At 44.4% G+C, this 16,989-nt stretch overlaps 1 protein-coding gene across 2 annotated transcripts in view; it reads left to right on the plus strand.

Moving 5' to 3' along the window:
- Positions 1-16,989, plus strand: part of SH3GL3 (SH3 domain containing GRB2 like 3, endophilin A3) — a 95,803-nt gene that overhangs the window by 71,498 nt on the left and 7,316 nt on the right. The window contains exons 4-9 of one of the 2 annotated variants that reach the window (XM_019533693.1): positions 3,139-3,282; positions 6,534-6,667; positions 8,166-8,324; positions 11,602-11,705; positions 12,624-12,751; positions 14,981-15,851. In XM_019533693.1, coding sequence (XP_019389238.1) covers positions 3,139-3,282; positions 6,534-6,667; positions 8,166-8,324; positions 11,602-11,705; positions 12,624-12,751; positions 14,981-15,081 — 770 coding nt within the window. In that variant the 3' untranslated portion in view covers positions 15,082-15,851. Of the gene's footprint in view, positions 1-3,138; positions 3,283-6,533; positions 6,668-8,165; positions 8,325-11,601; positions 11,706-12,623; positions 12,752-14,980; positions 15,852-16,989 lie in introns of those variants that run through there. The other variant, XM_019533691.1, reaches the window with a different exon arrangement.

Here is a 16,989-nt window from a genome sequence, read left to right on the forward strand (position 1 = left end):
TGGAGCTCCTCTATCTGGTGCCCCAGAGACTCCAAAGTGGAGCAAACCTTGCAGGGGGAGTTGGCCATGCTCCCAGTCCCATGATCCTGGAAACGTGCCAGGCAGCCCCTGCAGCTGAGAGCCAGGGTCTCCATCTGCATGAAGCCTGGAACCATGGGCTCTGTCTGGGTGGAGGCCTCTGAAGTGCCAGAGGGGGAGGCCGCAGACTCCGAGGGGACTCTCAGGGTGCAACGTGTGCCCATCCACATTGTGCCACTGGGAGTCTGGCTACTGATGGCTACTGATGGGATTGCCTTCCCTGGGGGCTCGCTGGCAGGGCCTCAGGACCTCTCGCTCACCCTCCTGTGCAAACTCCTGCATTAAACTTGCACACCGGGCCCAGAGGCATGCCTGTTTGCACATCCTGTTCACGAGGCTCCAGTCCAGGGCTGGGTGAAGTAGGAGCCAAGGAGGAGTGCATGATCCTCCTCGGCTCCACTCGGCTGCCTCCCTGCACCTGAGCTACATCCCTCCCACCATGGGCCCCTGCTTACCTACAGGCAGGCCAGGGCTTGGGGGTCCTGGGGTCTCTTGGGGGGGTCCCTGGCCTCACAGGGGTGCAACGGCTCACACCCATGTGTCTCGCTGGACCCGGGACCTGAGTGTGGCTTCTGCCATTGCCAGGACTTTTTAAACTGTGCACATGCGCAGAAGGGCCCGCTGGTGCCATGCCACTCTTGGGGGGGTTAGGAGGATCCCTCCCTCCCCCACTGAAGGAGAGGACAGGTAATTCTGCCCCCCAGCAGCCCGATCACGTGGCTCCCTGTGTGGCTGGACTAAGTAGAAGCCGGGGGGGGCGGAGTGTGAGTGTGACCCTCCTTGGCTCCACTCAGCTGCCTTGCTGCAGCTGGGCTACATCCCTCCCACCACAGGCCCCTGCTTACCTGTGGGCAGGCTGGGGCTCGTCAGGGGTCCTGGGGTCTCTTGGGGGGTCCCTGGGCTCACAGGGGTGCAATGGGCTTGTACCCGTGTGTCTAGCGGCAGAGCTGGGACTGAAGTGCAGCTTGCGTCGTTTCCAGGCCCTTTTTAAACTGCATGCATGTGTAGAAGGGCCTGCTGGTGCTGCACTGCTCTTGGGGGGTGTGGGGGGGGTCCTTCTCCCCCACCGAAGGAGGGGACAAGTAAGTGCCCCCTCCTTTCCCCCATCTCACGCGCTGGCATAGCTTGTCTAAAAATCTCTCCCAGCTATGCAGTTAGTCCAGTAAAAGTTATCGCCCCCCCAAAATCTGTGCCTCTAGTACATGTCTGGGAGTCGAGTCCACCAGGAGTTGAGGTGGATGTTATCTAGCTGGATTTTGAGAAGGCCTTTGACATGGTATCCCGTACCATCCTTATAAATAAACTGAGGAGATTTGCCTTGGATGATTATATGGTAGACTGGGTAGGAAACTGGCTCAAGGGTTTACTCAGAGAGTGGCGGTGGATGGATCAGTGTCAACCTGGAAAGATGTGGGCAGTGGAGTCCCTCAGGGCTCAGTTCTGGGCCTGGTGCTGTTCAGCATCTTTATCAGTGATCTGGATGAGGGGGTGGGAAGCACCTTATCCAAATTTGCACATGACACAAAAATATGTTGTGAAGCTAACACCCTGGAGAAGAGGAACCAGATCCAGGCTGGCCTAGACAGGTTGGGGAAGTGGGCAGAGAGCAACAGGATGCAATTCATTAAGGACAAGTGCAAAGTGCTGCATGTGGGGAGAAAGAACTGCTATCATACCTATAGGCTGGGGGGCAACCTTCTTAGCACCACTGAGGCAGAAAGAAATCTTGGAGTCACTGTAGACTCCAGGATGAACATGAGTCCATCTATATGATGAAGTAGTCGGCAGAGTCAATCGCACCTTTTCGTGCATCCGTAGGTGCTTCACAAACAGGTCCAGGGAGGTGATTCTCCCTCACTGATAAGGCTGCAGCTGGAGTACTGAGTCCTGTTCTGGACACTGCTGTTCAAGTGGGATGTGGACAACCTGGAGAGCAAAGACGAACCACTTGTCTGATTAGAGGCCTGCAGGGAAGGCCCTATGAGGAAAGGCTAAGGGACCTTAACCTCTTCAACCTCTGCAAGAGGAGGCTGAGGGGAGACCTTGTGGCAGCATACAAATTCAAAAGGGGAAAGCAACATGAAGTAGGCGACGATCTGTTTACCAGGGCATCCCCTGGAATGACAAGGAGCAATGGCCATAAGCTACTGGAGAGAAGGTTTAGATTGGACATTAGAAAAAAGTTCTTCACAGTCAGGGTTGCCAGGATCTGGAATGGGCTTCCAAGGGAGGTGGTGCTCGCCCCATCCTTGGGGGTCTTCAAGAGGAGACTGGACAGGCACATGGCTGGGTTCACATGACCCCAGGTTTGGTGACCCTTTTCTTGCCTGCCAGGGGCAGGGGGTTGGACTAGATGGCCCACTGAGGTCCCTTCTGACCCTAGAATCTATGCATCTATGAATGTCAAGCCATTCTAAGGAATTAGTTCTCAGTGTTTTGGCCAGCGGAGCCAAGCATTTGAAGGGGGAGGAGTTCTGCAACCTTTCACTTAAATGAAAACATGAAATGACTGTGGCTGCTTTCATATACATTTGGGATTAGATCCTATTCTGTGTACAAAGTGTCTAAGTGGATTGGACAGTCCTGAACTTCCTGCTCAAATCTCAAAAAAATGGTTGATGCAAAAGGTGATTGGGTCCTCCTCTTCCTTCCAGCTTAAGGTTCTTTTGTCATAAGGTATTAAGTGCCTTCAGAGTGTTACAAAAGACACTATATTCATGGTTTGACTTGAATTTTTGGACACCTGAATCCACTTAAGCATCATAGAGGTGAAATAGGATCATCAAGAAAAGATGACAACTTTTCAAAATAGAGACCTGCATGTAAGAGTCATGTTATTCTTCATCCAATTAGATAACTGATGCAGTCAGGTGATCCATATATCCAGTGAAAACTTCTTTCACATCTTGATTTTTTTTTTAACTTTCAGTGAAGTGATCAAAACACATTGCTCTAAAACACAATTATTTGCTGAAATTATTTTTGTCCGAATCTTTCAAATAATGTATTATTTAGAGAAGATCCTGTAAAGTGACACTTTTTCATTCATTTGCCTTTTAGCATACAGAGCTAAACTGGGAATGCTGAACACTATGTCAAAAATCAGAGGCCAGGTTAAAACCACAGGATATCCCCAAACAGAAGGGCTACTGGGGGACTGTATGCTGCGGTTTGGCAGAGAACTTGGAGATGATTCTACATTTGGTAAGTTTGAGTAACTCTCTCTTGTGAATATCTCTGTATTTCTTGCATGGAGAATAATACTACCTAGATGTGTGTTGTTGCTGACAATTATCAGTTGCAAGTTGACAAAATAAAAGTCCAATGATCATATATCAAGAGGTGGAATAAATATCATGTGATACTTCCAAGCATGTATTTTGCTGTCTTATAGGGAGGGCTGATGTCATTGCCTACTAGTAAGATTACTGACTGCTTTTTGTAAGCATCTGTTTAAACTGCTTATAGTTTTGTTGGACTTCAGCTATTTCAGCTGATATTTTTCATGGTGGGCACCTGCCTCAGGCTGATTAATTTGTTTATTTAAATGCCAACCAAAATGGGTACAGCTATCCTCAAGAATAAGAGCAGGAAAAAATGTTGTTTATCGAAAAACAATATTATAACTTTTATTTTTGAACTGCGCTAGTGTCCCCAAGCTTTGACACAGGGAGTTGGAAGTTGATGGTGAGAGTGATGTCCTTTATGTGGTAGAGTGCCTTTTGTTGCCATCCCTATGGCAAGCCACCTGAAACTGGCCAAGTTGTAAGTCTTTGGAAAAAGGGCTGCAGTCTCTAAAGAGTCCATATTCATTGAGCATGTTCTAATTTATCAGTAGATTGTTGACCTGATTGGACATGTGCTGTCCACACAGAGGATATTCCACAGAGACTATATCCATGAGACTATATCCACAGAGAATATATCCACGGAGGATATTCTAGCTTGGAAGTCTGGGCTTTGGAACTCATTTTCCTACAATTGCTGCTCCTGGCTGCTCCAAGACAGGGAGGAGCCAGCCACCAGAACTAAATGCAGAAAGCCTGTTTGTCTTGTGCTGAAAGTACCATCCCTTCTTGTCCCCCACATTTGTACCCAGACAGTAGGAAGCAGGAAGCAGTCTTATTGGAATGCAGAGGAAACAAATGTTGGACCGTGGGGAAATGAAGGAATATATTGGAACAACTCTGGACTGTGACTGGGGAGGGGCAGAAACTGTGGCTGGAAGTTTGGAATGGAAAGACTGGGAGGACACAGGGTCACTAAGGGCACATACAGGGGTTTGGTTTCTACTGGAAGAATTACCATTCTCCCATTGAACAAGGAAGATCTTGCCTGTGCCAAGAGTTTTTAGCACATGAACTATGAACTGGGTGGGAGGGAAAAAGACTGGCTAGACAGGGGAGCCAAGGGAAGGGCATGTTGGAATTGTTTGGGTAGGATAGCTGGTAGTAACACTTAGATGACAGGGAGGAAGCTAGAGAAGGAAGCATGGGACAGAGAGCTACTTACTGAAAGGGGACTGAAACTGGCTGGTTAAGGGCACCTAGTTCAAGAACGGATGTAGAAGGAACAGGGTGATGGGAGAGCGAGAACAGATCTGACAAGAAGCTGAAATAGAGGGGAGATTTGGGACCTCCTGGATGCAGAGACTGTGGGACTAAGATCGGGAGGATGGATTCAGACTGGATGAGGAGCTTGAAGAAAGAAACTGTGACTGAAAGCCAGCATAGAGAGGAGAAAGACATCAGATAAGGAGCCCAGAGGAAGGAATTGGGAATTGCTAGCCACAGACACAAGAACTGGCTGAACAAGTTCTCAAAGGTTAGGAAATGCCTTAATTCAGGTTGACTAACTCAGACTAGTCAACCTAAACACAACTCAGCACCAACTCAGAGTAGTTGTGCAAAAGAGGAAGAGATTGGAAAGCCAAGGAAGATGGTCTCTAGGAGCCTGAAGAGGGAGTCTTCAACTGTCTAGACAGATAGACTGAAATGAGACATTTGAGGAGTGGATTGAGATTCGGTTGACAAGGAGACAGGTAGAGATGATACTAGATTGGGACAGAGCTGGTTGGAAGCAATGGGTAGGAGGGATCAGGTTTCTGCTAGAAGGAAATGTGCCTCCTAGAGCCAGCTCCCCTTCAACCTTGGAAATGTTGCACACACTACATTAAAAAAACATTATTAAGTTTGCACATCCAACACGTCAAATTAGGAAGTGCCAAGGTTAAGGCAATCTGTGCAGTTTTAATTGGGCCAGCTTGTACACATGCATTACGATACAATTCTTTGGGGTGTAGTAGAGGAAAGATATTATTCAATAAACACTGTGAGCTAATTTGGCCATGGCAGATGCATGGACGAGTCCCAAAATCGGTTGGATTTTATGACTTGACTTAAGTTAATTTTGGTAATATTGCATAAGATTGCCATGCTGAAACAAAAACCACTAGATGGCACAGGGGACCTATCACTCAAGGGCTGACTTTGACTTCCAGGCTGAGAAACATGTTGTTGAGGACACTGTTTCTCTCTCAAGGCTTATTTATTATCCTAGCTATGAATGAGATGGAGCAACACAACACATGAGCTCTGTATACTTTTGCAAGAATAATAGGATTACAGATTGGAACCAGTGTAGAGATCAAATTTCAAACAAAATGTGCTATGTGCACACACTTGATCATGATCTATGGACTTAAGAAATAACCAGGAACACTAATAAGAACACTTGCATTTTTATTATTACCTCTAGTTACAAATACTAGCAACAATTTTGGCCAGAGAACCAATATATTAAAAATGGGATGAATTAGAGACTCGCAAAAGTATAAGTTCATGATGTATTCACATTTTTGTCACTAATAGTATCAGCACAAATATGTGAATTGGCCATTTTGGTTTCTTGTTCTTAAAATGTAATAGATCACTTACTGTCTTTGCACTATTTTGTTTGCACGTCTGTTGTCTGAGAACTCTTGCTCTCAAGCCTTGTAGGTATTACAGATGCTGTGAAAGTGACATACTGAATCTTTTGGTCATGTGACTTTTTCCCCCCCTGGGGCTCTACTTAACTGGAGAAGGACCCACAGAAGAAGCTGTGTATATGATTCAAATAATTCAAAAATGGAGGCTGTAATGCAGGAAGACAGTAATTTGCATGGATGGATACCAGAAAAAGATGGAAAATGAAAATATTGGTGAAGACAAACTTCTTCTAGTTCTAGTGGCCAACCTTGCCCTATGTGCCATGAGGAGAATGGGCAGCTGGTGTGCTTGGGATGTGAACCTTGGGCACTGAGTTAAAGGGAGCACAAGTGACAGGAGGCAGGGTGGCACTACTTCTTAAAGAATGTACTACCAACACTTTTATGCCTTGTTGAATAATATGTTTTTTGTAATTTTACATGTAATGGTATTCTTGGTATACAAGTAGCATTTTCTTGACTGTAGGCCTTGCACTGATGGATGTTGGTGAAAGCATGAAGCAGATGGCAGAGGTGAAGGACTCTCTTGATATCAATGTCAAACAAAACTTCATTGATCCTCTGCAGTTATTACAGGACAAAGACTTAAAAGAGATTGGGGTGAGTTTTTGAAGATACAAGCCTGTTTTTTCCCCACTGAAAAAAATGATTTAAAAAAGTAATCAGAAATGTAGGTGTTTTTGTTTTGTTTTGTTTGTTTTTAAAGAAAAATTACCTGCATTTGACTATCATATGTTAAGCATCATTGCTTTCACTGGGAAAACATGAAATCAGCTAAAAATGAACATTAGGGTACATTCCTGTCATCTGCTTTACTCCATGTACCTACCACAATAAAGTTCAATACAGTATGGAAAATAAAGAGAGAGTGTATTTTTTCTGCTTATTTTAATCTGGTTCATTAAGTGTTCTAACCTGGACATGGGGTGTGATTTTGTTTTGAGTTGCCTGTCACATTCTAAATTTCCTCTAGCTCCTTCACTGTGGAGTTAGCTCTAAAACAGGGTTGAATAAGATTACTTTTATAGGCTATTTAGGACAACCACAGAGTGATCTTATTTGTATCAAGGAATATGAACGTTGAATATCATGAACCACTGTACCAAAAACCAGGGTACTAAGGAATGAATTTTTAGTCTTTAGCAGTATTTTTTCAACAGTTTTGTTTATGATGTAACAAATGAGAAGAAAACCAGGCATAGGTTAAATCTGAACCTTCTGATTCTTGTAAGTTTGGGTAATAAGCAAGCTAAAATCCTGATGGAACACACAATATAAAGTTATTTGTTTATACACAAATGGATTTAGAAAATTGTCCACAAATAAAACGGCAGAGGCACTAATGTCCCAATGGCTGCATGTCTCGTATGATGGATGATTCTCTTCTCAGCCATTGTTTTGAAAGGGGAAAACAATAAGCATTTAATTTGTGTTTTAAAGAACGTCCTGCATCACCACTTTTAGTCTATATTGAGTCTCTCAAACCCAGGATTTTTTTGCATCAGGAAAACTTGTTCTGAGGTACCTTGTAGGAATGTAAGGTATCATACAGTAATGTTCAATTAATGCCTTTTGAAAAATTCATGAATGAAAGGGTTAGTTGGAGATGCACTCATGGAATGAGAGGGGAAAGGACCCTTTAAGTTGCAGTTGTTGTACTGCAAATAATTTAACATTTGAAACTGAATTATAGCCAAAATGTAAATGGGAAAACAGCGCACACAGGTTATTTCCTGCTTCTGATTTAGACACAGTGAAGCTGTTGCACATTTAGTAAAGTCCATGAGATGGATGTATTGAACAACAGATGAAGGTAAACAATTCTTGAAACGTTAACAGATGCCGCTTTCTTGGTGTCTGTGTAGTTTTAATGTTCAAAGAAGCATTTATACTGTATAGATGGCCACGGTGTATTTGATATTGCCTTGGATCGGGATGGACTAGATAATCTCTTGAAATCCCTTTCAGCTCTACATTTCAGTGATTCTATATAAATTAATGTAGTTGTATCCATAATCAAGAACTGTTTACAAATCATAACGTGTCTGTTTGGGTTTGCCTCTTTTTGACCTAATGGGAAATGTTCTGCCATGTTTAGCATCACCTGAAGAAACTAGAAGGCCGGCGTTTGGATTATGATTATAAAAAGAAGCGCCTAGGGAAGATACCAGATGAAGAAGTTAAACAAGCGGTAGAAAAATTTGAGGAGTCAAAAGAGCTGGCAGAAAGAAGCATGTTCAACTTCTTAGAAAATGATGTAAGTTGTCCTCCTGCTTCCTGTCCTGTAAACCTTCTGGAAGGAAGAGCCTGTCTGTCAGGAGTAACCAACCTGTCTAACTCTTTTAGCTGCAAACCAAAATCATGACATACCTGAGAGCTGCAGAGGTGACAGTTTCAGGGATACTCCATGCTCCAGGGCCAGTTATCTGTGTAAGGTACCCCAGCTCCAATAATCATTTGCTGTTAAATGACTCAATTCATCTGATGAAGTGAGCTGGGGCTCACAAAAGCTTATGCTACCCATCTATGCTACCGAATTCAGCCGAATCTCCTCCGAATCAAATCAGCAACTGAAGCTTCGCACAGCCCTACTGGCCATTGACTTAGAAGGCAGGATTCCTCTACCAGCTCCATGCAAGGCCCCTGCACAAAGTTGGTTTATTGGGGCTTTACTCAGGTAATCAGAGTTCAAGCAGACCATCAAATTATGGCTAAAATTGCATTGAACTTCTGGCCATTTACATTGGCTGTCAGTTTTAAGTGTAAAGGGAGGGATTAATTGGGTTGCCATATAAGAATAAAATTGCATTTGGGAGTGTTATGGAAAGAGAAAATTGTATACTACTAGAGGTGCACCAATGCATTGGTCCAATATCGGATTGGCACAGATGTAAAGAAAATTGACTATATTGGAAATTGGCCTGATGTGGCTGATAATTTGGCTGACAAATCTCCGTGCATGCACGCAGCTAGTGTAGCATGCAGGCAGCAAGGACCACAGCCCAGCAGCTTGGAGAGCTGTGTGCAGCCGGTAAGACTGTTGTGGTAGAAGAGGAAAGGGGAGGGAAAGGGCATGGGGGGGCAGATCACCCCCCACGGTGAGGGAGGGAGTGTGACTGGGTAGGTGCTGCCACGCCAAGGTGGGGCAGGTGTGGGATGGAGCCACAACTAGTCCAGGGGGTATGGGGAGGGGGAATAGCTCCTGCCACTGCGCTCATTCTGGGAGGGCATGGGGGGAGAGTGTGCCCCAGGATCTGCATGGGACAGGCTGCAGCTGTGGGCTGGGGGGCCACACTGGGCTCTTCCTGGGGGTGGGGCAGGCCTGGGGTGGGCAGTGGTGGTGCTGGGAGGGGGATATGGGGGAGGACTTCAGCCACCCCAAAATTTCTCTGCAAACCCCCAGTAGCTCCCCCTCCCAGTGCCGCCACCACCTGACCCGAATGCATCGTGGCCCTTCTTCCCCACTGGGAAGAGCCTGGTGCAGCTGCTGGCCCCAGCCTGCAGCTGTAGCCTGCCCCACTCTGCCCCATGCAGGTCCAGGGGCACACGCTCCCCTGCCATGCTGTCCTGGACTGCATGCAGCAGCAGGAGCCATTCCCCCTTCCCATGCCCCCCAGACAAACCCTGGCTGGGCAGTGCCTACCCCAGCCCCACTCCCTCTCTTACCACTGGGGGCATTGATCTGCAGCCCCCTACCAGGCCCCTTCACTCCCCCTCCCCTTCCACCACAGTAGACTTACCAGCTGCACACAGCTGTATCAGAAATCGGATCAGTTTGGGCCAATTATGCCTCTACAAAAATTGGCTATCGGTATTGGCTCCCAAAATCTGTCAGTGCATCCCTGTATTCTACTTGGCTAATCCTCAGCCAGTGTAAATCACTGTAGACCTATTGAATACAATGGAGTTGCACCAGCTGATAAGTGGGTACTGTGCATTTAGATCACACAAGCTGTGGGGCAATGCTTTGTTTTATTAGTCCTAGCTGAGAATTCAATAAACTTTGAGTTGGTGAAAACTGATAAACTATGTAATAAAATCAACACGAAACAGGAACTTGACTGCAGCAATTTTTTTCCAAACACCTGATGAAGTCTCTGATGAGGCTTGGGAAGGCCTGAGAGCTAAATGGAAGGTACCACATTTTGCTGATTTTCATCCTCTAAATGTCATCTTAAAAAAAAAAAAAAAGGAAAGGAACAAGAAGAAACCATGATTACCACTTTATTCTTGAGTGTCAGTTTGTGTTGGGAGATGGGTGCGTTTTTACCTCCTTTTGATTTCCCGCTTCTCACCTCCTGTAGTGAGATTCTGGCATAATTATCTGCGGTTTTTATTCTGAGTTGATTAAATCATTTATTTATTAGTTTATAAATGCTGCCACCTAGTGAGGTAAGTCTGGACCTTTTCAGGACTGCAGTGTGTAGTCTGCTAGAGGTAGTAAACAACGTTTTGTGGATCCCTGTAAGAAGATGCTGCACAGTCATGCTTTCCTAAACACCACTGGTCTGAAAGACACAGTCATCAAATATGGAGTCCTATCCCTGGCCCGCTCCAGGCTTGGGGACCCACAGACTGCAGGATGAAAAACTGAGAGCAGTATATAGTAAAACAAATTTGCACACTGTAAGAGGGAAGTCCTCAGGGACCGGGCCCAGAATTTGTGAAGTAGAAGTTATACCTCATTTTTATTCAGTCTCTAGCTGGTGACTTCTTAGCACATGTTTGTTTTTCAGCAGCTGGGCCCAGGGTGCTGCTGCAAATGGATGAAGGAACTAATAGCCAGATTCTTTAAAGGGATTTAGGTGTCAGCTCCCACTGAAATCAATGGGAATTAGGCTCCTCCATACCTGTTAAAAAATCTGGCCTCAAGTTCTTTGTTAGGCTAGGCTGCTCTCCTTGGTTGGGTATTTGTGGAGCAGTGTAAATAGATTGCCCTGTAAAATGGTCCGACACCTCCCTTCTCAACAAGAGATGTAAAGTCATTTTCTCTCTGGACTTATTCATGCTTCTCCTTTTGAATTTTTACTTACAGAGCAGCTGTGGGCAGCTTTCCCCCTTTAATTTTAGTGCCTCTGAATTAAATGATTTCTTCCTTACACATACTCAAGTTCAGCTTTGTTGAAATGTTTTTCTATGAAGAAACCATCCTGTCAGACTCTCTCCAGTTAGGAGGGGGAGGAGGGAAGGGGAGTACCATGCTCTTGATCAAGTTCCTTGGCTTGAGTAAACCCCTCTAGATGCAAGCACATGTTTTTGCGATGTGCTATATTCCCAACCCTGCAACGAGCCCCACTGGGGCTCAGTGCAGGCACTGGGCTCTGCCCACATGCTTCTCCCTGTAAGATTGCAGACTCTCAAGTCATTATTTGGGCCTCAAACTAAAAAAGAAATATGACCTGTAAGATCCTGAGATCTTCTGAGATACCAGGCCTATTTTTAGCCTTAATCATTGAGTTTATTATTGTCTGTCTGTTTTTTCTGTAGTTGAACAATATGCAGACTCCTTAGTCTCTTTCTGCTTTGTACTTTAGGTAGAGCAAGTCAGCCAGTTGGCAGTGTTTGCAGAGGCAGCGCTAGACTACCATAAACAATCCACGGAGATTCTGGAGGAACTGCAAAGCAAGCTGCAAAACCGGTAAGAAGAAACCGGATCAAAGCATTTTAAACAGTGTTTGTAGCTTATTTTCGAGCATGCAGAAAGATGTTGAAGCAACAAAGCCTCCACCACCATCTCACAGATGTCTATCCTTTTTCTATATCTCTGCACCTTCAGTGGGTTTCAGTACTTCAAGCATTTGCCATCTGGTGACTTCTTGATGCTGTGTAGGTCTTTGAAAGACCTGTGGCTATACAATGAACTCTGCCCACTGAACGTACAGGGGCATCCTTGTCTTCATTCAGAACTCTTCACCCACATTTTGGGGTTAATTGGGAGATTCTGTCTTTGCTGGTGGATTTTTGTTCATACAAACTGATATGGCTGTGCATTTTCTCAGCCACATTTTTGAGGTCTTGTATTTAGGCCAAATTTTTAACAAGGTACTGAGGGATTTTTCATAAAATCCTAAGGCATATCAAGAAACTGCCAGTTGGCTGGAAGCACAGTTTTGATGTGCTGTGTTGATGACTCGCCACAGAGACTTTTACATAATACTAATGGAGAAAAATTTATTACTGTTACCACTGGTTATTTAGTTATTTTTTAGTTAGAACCAGTGGGGATATGAGCTCTCCAAGTCATCATTCACTATGTTTCTGGACTTGTCATTTGTAATCTGACTTTCAGTTACTCATGAAACTCAGTGGTAGTTGTAGGTGTTCTGCACTTCTGAAAGTCAGACTCTTAATCTTTGTTACAATCAACATGGCTAAAAAACTGGGTAAAAGTGAAAAGCTGCTGAAAATGAAATGGTAGCTTGCAGGCCAGCCCTTCAGACTGAGTAAAAAATCAAAACATAAAAAACAACCCACCTTGTAATCACTAAGGAACAGCTTCATACTGCTTCTAGTTTTCCACAAAGAAATGTCCTAGCACTCTTCCTTTGTGTTCCAGAATAAATGTAGCATCTAGTCAGCCTAAACGTGACTTCAGACCAAAGCCTGTAATAACAACAACTCTGGAAATTGGTGATAATCAGCAGCACAATGGGATTTCATACAGTGCTTCAATAAAATCACCAGGTGAGCCCATGACTGAGAAATCAGCATGTTGATGCCTTCATTCTATGGAGGAATTATAGGCGCAGTGCTTGTATATTCATATAGTTCCAGTGCTGAGCCCATAAGACGTTTATTGTTGGTTGCTTATGCAATTTAGGCTCAGTAGTCAAACTTGGGTGATGGCTGGTTGACACCCGCATTTGAAAATGGACTCTGTTTTTATTAACTTTTGTAAAATAGTTCTCACACACAATTTGGGCGTAACACAGGCCAATACACATATAAGCACGTATTCTTTCATTAGCACATAATGGCTTCTGACTACACAAAGCCAGCACGTTGTACACACTTGGGGTAAGTCTACGGTGCTCTATATATTTAGGTCTGCACCTGCATTCTAAACATTAAAGCACCTTAGGTCACCTCCTAGCAGTAGTCAACCCACCCCTGGAAGTTTGAGCATCAGGATCCAAGGCTAAGGTTCCTCCACACATCCATCACCCCCAGTATTGTATTTAGCCCTCACCTGAGCTAAGCAAAGTGAAAGCACAGGATAGCTGCCAAACATCTTTGTCTCTGCTACTTGCAATTGGAGCTAACACAGTAGGAAAGACAAGTTGTGGTTATTGTTCCTTGAAGATCTCTGCTTTGATTTCATGTTCCTGTCCAGCAAAGCACTTCTAGGAATCAGTTTGGCTACTGCTTGTCTCTTCTGTGCTGCACCAGTGCACAACAGGAAAGGAACATGGAGGGCAGCTTGTGGTTCAAGGTAGCTAAAGCAAACCTTAAGAGTTGGCCCAAAAGAAAGATGTAGACATGTCGGGAAAGGATTGCCATGCCTATGATTTTATAGGTATCACTAGTTTTGGTGCATAGACTTTGACTGAACAGAAAAGAGAAAATTTCAGGTTTTTCTAAAATTCTTTGCAAGGTGCTTTGATAGTAGTCCATTTTAGTCCTGTCACTGTTCACTGTAGAAGCTAATTGCAATAACTGAAATAATTTTATTTCTTACCTAGTCCATATAGGAACTTTTTATGTCCTGCTTTATTCCTGCTGAATTATGAGAAAAGGGAAATAAAACAAAAAAGGCAAATGGGAAAGAAGAAAAAGCAATATCCCTTTTGCCATGACCAGGATAGGTAAGAACCTGAGAGTACAAAGGAGGCAATGATGCTGAGGTCCCCTCCTCCCCTTGGCTTAAAAGCTAGGAGCTGGCTTGTGTCCTTGAGGCACAGCTACTCTCTGAGCAGCTTTTCTGTCCTCTAGCTTTCTTTGCTCTTTTCAGTTTCTTCTTTCCTCCTGTCTAGTTCTTTTTTACAGACAGCCTGGAGGCAAATAGGGAAAGAGGTAGTTAGAAAACTGAACTGTGAGGCTGTATTTCATACTTCCATCAGAAACAGGCCACAAGGATAGGAGTCTGGTTTATTTATACAAACCTGAACTACAAGTTCTTTTGCCTCCTTGCTCTTGGTAGATGAAGTTCCTGTACAGTGTATGCTCAACGAGATGGATAACACTACTCCTGTATAGCTGAGTAAATGCACGGGGCCAGATCCTTGCCCGAGCTCTCCTGCAGGCTGCAGGAGAATTGCCTTGACCAGGCAGCTAGGGATTCCCCTTGCATAAACAACATTCCAGTTGTCTGAAGCAGACACGGGCCCCCCTGCAATACTTGCCTAATATCTCAGTGGAAGAGAGTGTGCTTAGAGCTTATTCCTACTACAATGATGATTCCAGGCTGCACAAGTTACATCGACCATAAGACTATCCACCAGGTGCATTTAATGGAGCTTCAGGTCTTGCAGATTTAGCAATATTGAGCAAAAAAAAAAAAAAGCGCGTGTGAGAATTTTCTGTGTTCCAGGTGAGCATTGCTGCTTCTCATGGCTTTGATATAGGACTTTTCAGTACCAAACTAGAGATGTTCTGTTGCTTCTAACCAGACCTACTCACTGTGCTGATGTGCATCTGGGTTAATTATCATCCACAGATCCCATCCTATACTTCCTTTCAAGGAAGGCTCCAGAGAAAATTAGATAATAATTAGATTAGAAAATCAGATCAGATAGACATCCAAGTTCAAGGATAAACAAAGGCATTTAGCCATGGGCTTGTGCTATTCATGGGGATGCTGGGGTTACATATCCTGGAGGGATTGTGCCTCAGAAGCAGCACCCCTTCTCAAATGGCTTAATATGCAGGGGTATGGCTGGGCAGTGCACTGTGCTTCTCTTGGTCTCATTCCAGTCTCCTTCTGCTCCTGGGCATCCCAGAGAACTCACTGTGAGAGATCACTGCAGTCCTCATGGGGACGGCAGGAACAGCAACTGCAATTGCAGCTGCAGTGAATGGGGGAAGGACCTCCCTCTTTATGCATGAGAGCTGGTCACAATCCAAGCAATCCAGGGCAGGGGTACTTGCCTCATTTGTGAGTAAAGCACCACACCCATTTGCAGCAGTATATGCATCAACCACCTTTCCATGGTGCAGCAAAAATGTGGCACTCTTTATTAACCATTCAGCATAAACTGTCTAGGCCCTTTCCAGTAACCTGTTCAAAGTATATATTCTTCATCATTGTGTTTCTGCCTTGAATAGGCAGAGAAAGGAGATGCAGCTGGTATTAATCATCATTAGTGTATAAACTGTAGAGTAAAAATGAGGATAAAATAGTGTATGCATTAAACTGGCTTATAAATCTGAATTGAAGACATCTGAATTCCAGTGAGGAGGAAAAGGCTGGTTTGAAAGTAATGATTAGCTGAAGTCAAAATACACTTTGTTCAATGGGATGGGAAAGAAAATCTGTTCTCGTTCGTTGAAGCTGTTCACAAAATTTTGCATCAACTACCACATTACCACTTAACTGGCTCATGACTTGTAGCTTGGCTCACTCAATACTGCTGTCAGTGAAGGAGAAAATATAGCAACTGTTGGCTACAAAGGACCAACTCACAGGATCATAATGAATTCTAATTTATTGTATGGGATGTGAAGTTACCAATAAAATCATAAATGCAAACTTTGAGTTATGGGGAGTACAGGCCACCTTAACACACACTGACACACACATATACACACAATTGCTACAATAGTAGTGTAGCACTGATGTTGGTTTATACTTATCTGGTACGCTGGAGTCTGCTGTTGATGGCCAGTTTCCTCCAGGGCGATGTCTGGATCTCCAGAAGGGGGTTGCCTGCTTGTCCTTCTGTCTTGGTAAGTTGGGTGCTGGATGAGTGGGGCACCACTGAGGGTCACCCTTCACTGCCTTTTATCCCTTTCTGGCAGACTTGTGTGATCCACCAGCATCATTTTGGCTGCCCAGTCCAGAGGTTGCTGTCCCACATGGGTCTTTGCCCAATGGTTTTGCCCAGTGGTGTAGTTTTGGGAGTCTACCCTTGACATCATTGATTCAGTGGCTGTGTCCTTGCAGGTTTTAGGTGGCTTGACTAGCTTAAAATGGCTTGTAGAGTTTTATGATTCTAAGTTCCTCTGGTTAGGCTACTGTCAACAGCCAGAGGCTCTTGCTTTGTCATTCAACTATCTGTTGACTCATACGCGCATTCACTCAGGGGAGCAGCCCAATATTGCAGATTTTATCACTTTACAATTACAATTTCAATGCAGTTTTTAACAATGGTCCAGGATGTAACTTCATTCTACAGGGAGTACATTCCGTAAGGGCTTAAAAGCATAAAATATAAAATACAAAATGCCATAGCAAAGATGAGAGAGATGAAGTATAAAAATGCACTGTAAGAAGTATATAAAAATGTAACATGAGGTAGTGAAGATCAAAGGCTTCTGGGGACAGTAAGTGAGTTAGGTTAGTACCCGGACATATTTACAGACTTCGAAGTGGATATTTTAGTTCTTTTGTTTTCTTTAGTGATACTTAGCTCAATTAATATGTAGGTTTAGTTTGTAGGTTTCTCCTACAGAAAGCCACTTCAGGTTTCTGGATTGCTCTGAGCCTTGCCACACCCGTGCAATGAATGGGCTACGTCTCTGCCAGTACTCAGAAGGAAAAAGAAATGCACAAAGTGGGAGGTGCAGGCAAGAAGGGTCTTCTTGTTACACAACCATGAAAGGAAAAAGAAGAAAAGAGCAGAACTGAGAACAGCATTTTCAAACGTCCTCCGGGCTCTCTGATGACATGCACAGTTATTCATAGATTTCATAGACATCAGGGCTGGAAGGGACCTCGGGAGATCATCGAGTCCAGCCCCCTGCCCAAAGGGCAGGAAGTCAGC

The sequence above is a fragment of the Crocodylus porosus genome, unplaced genomic scaffold (genome assembly GCF_001723895.1).
Source record: "Crocodylus porosus isolate Cpor-Errol unplaced genomic scaffold, CroPor_comp1, whole genome shotgun sequence".
Classification (NCBI taxonomy): Eukaryota; Metazoa; Chordata; order Crocodylia; family Crocodylidae; genus Crocodylus; species Crocodylus porosus.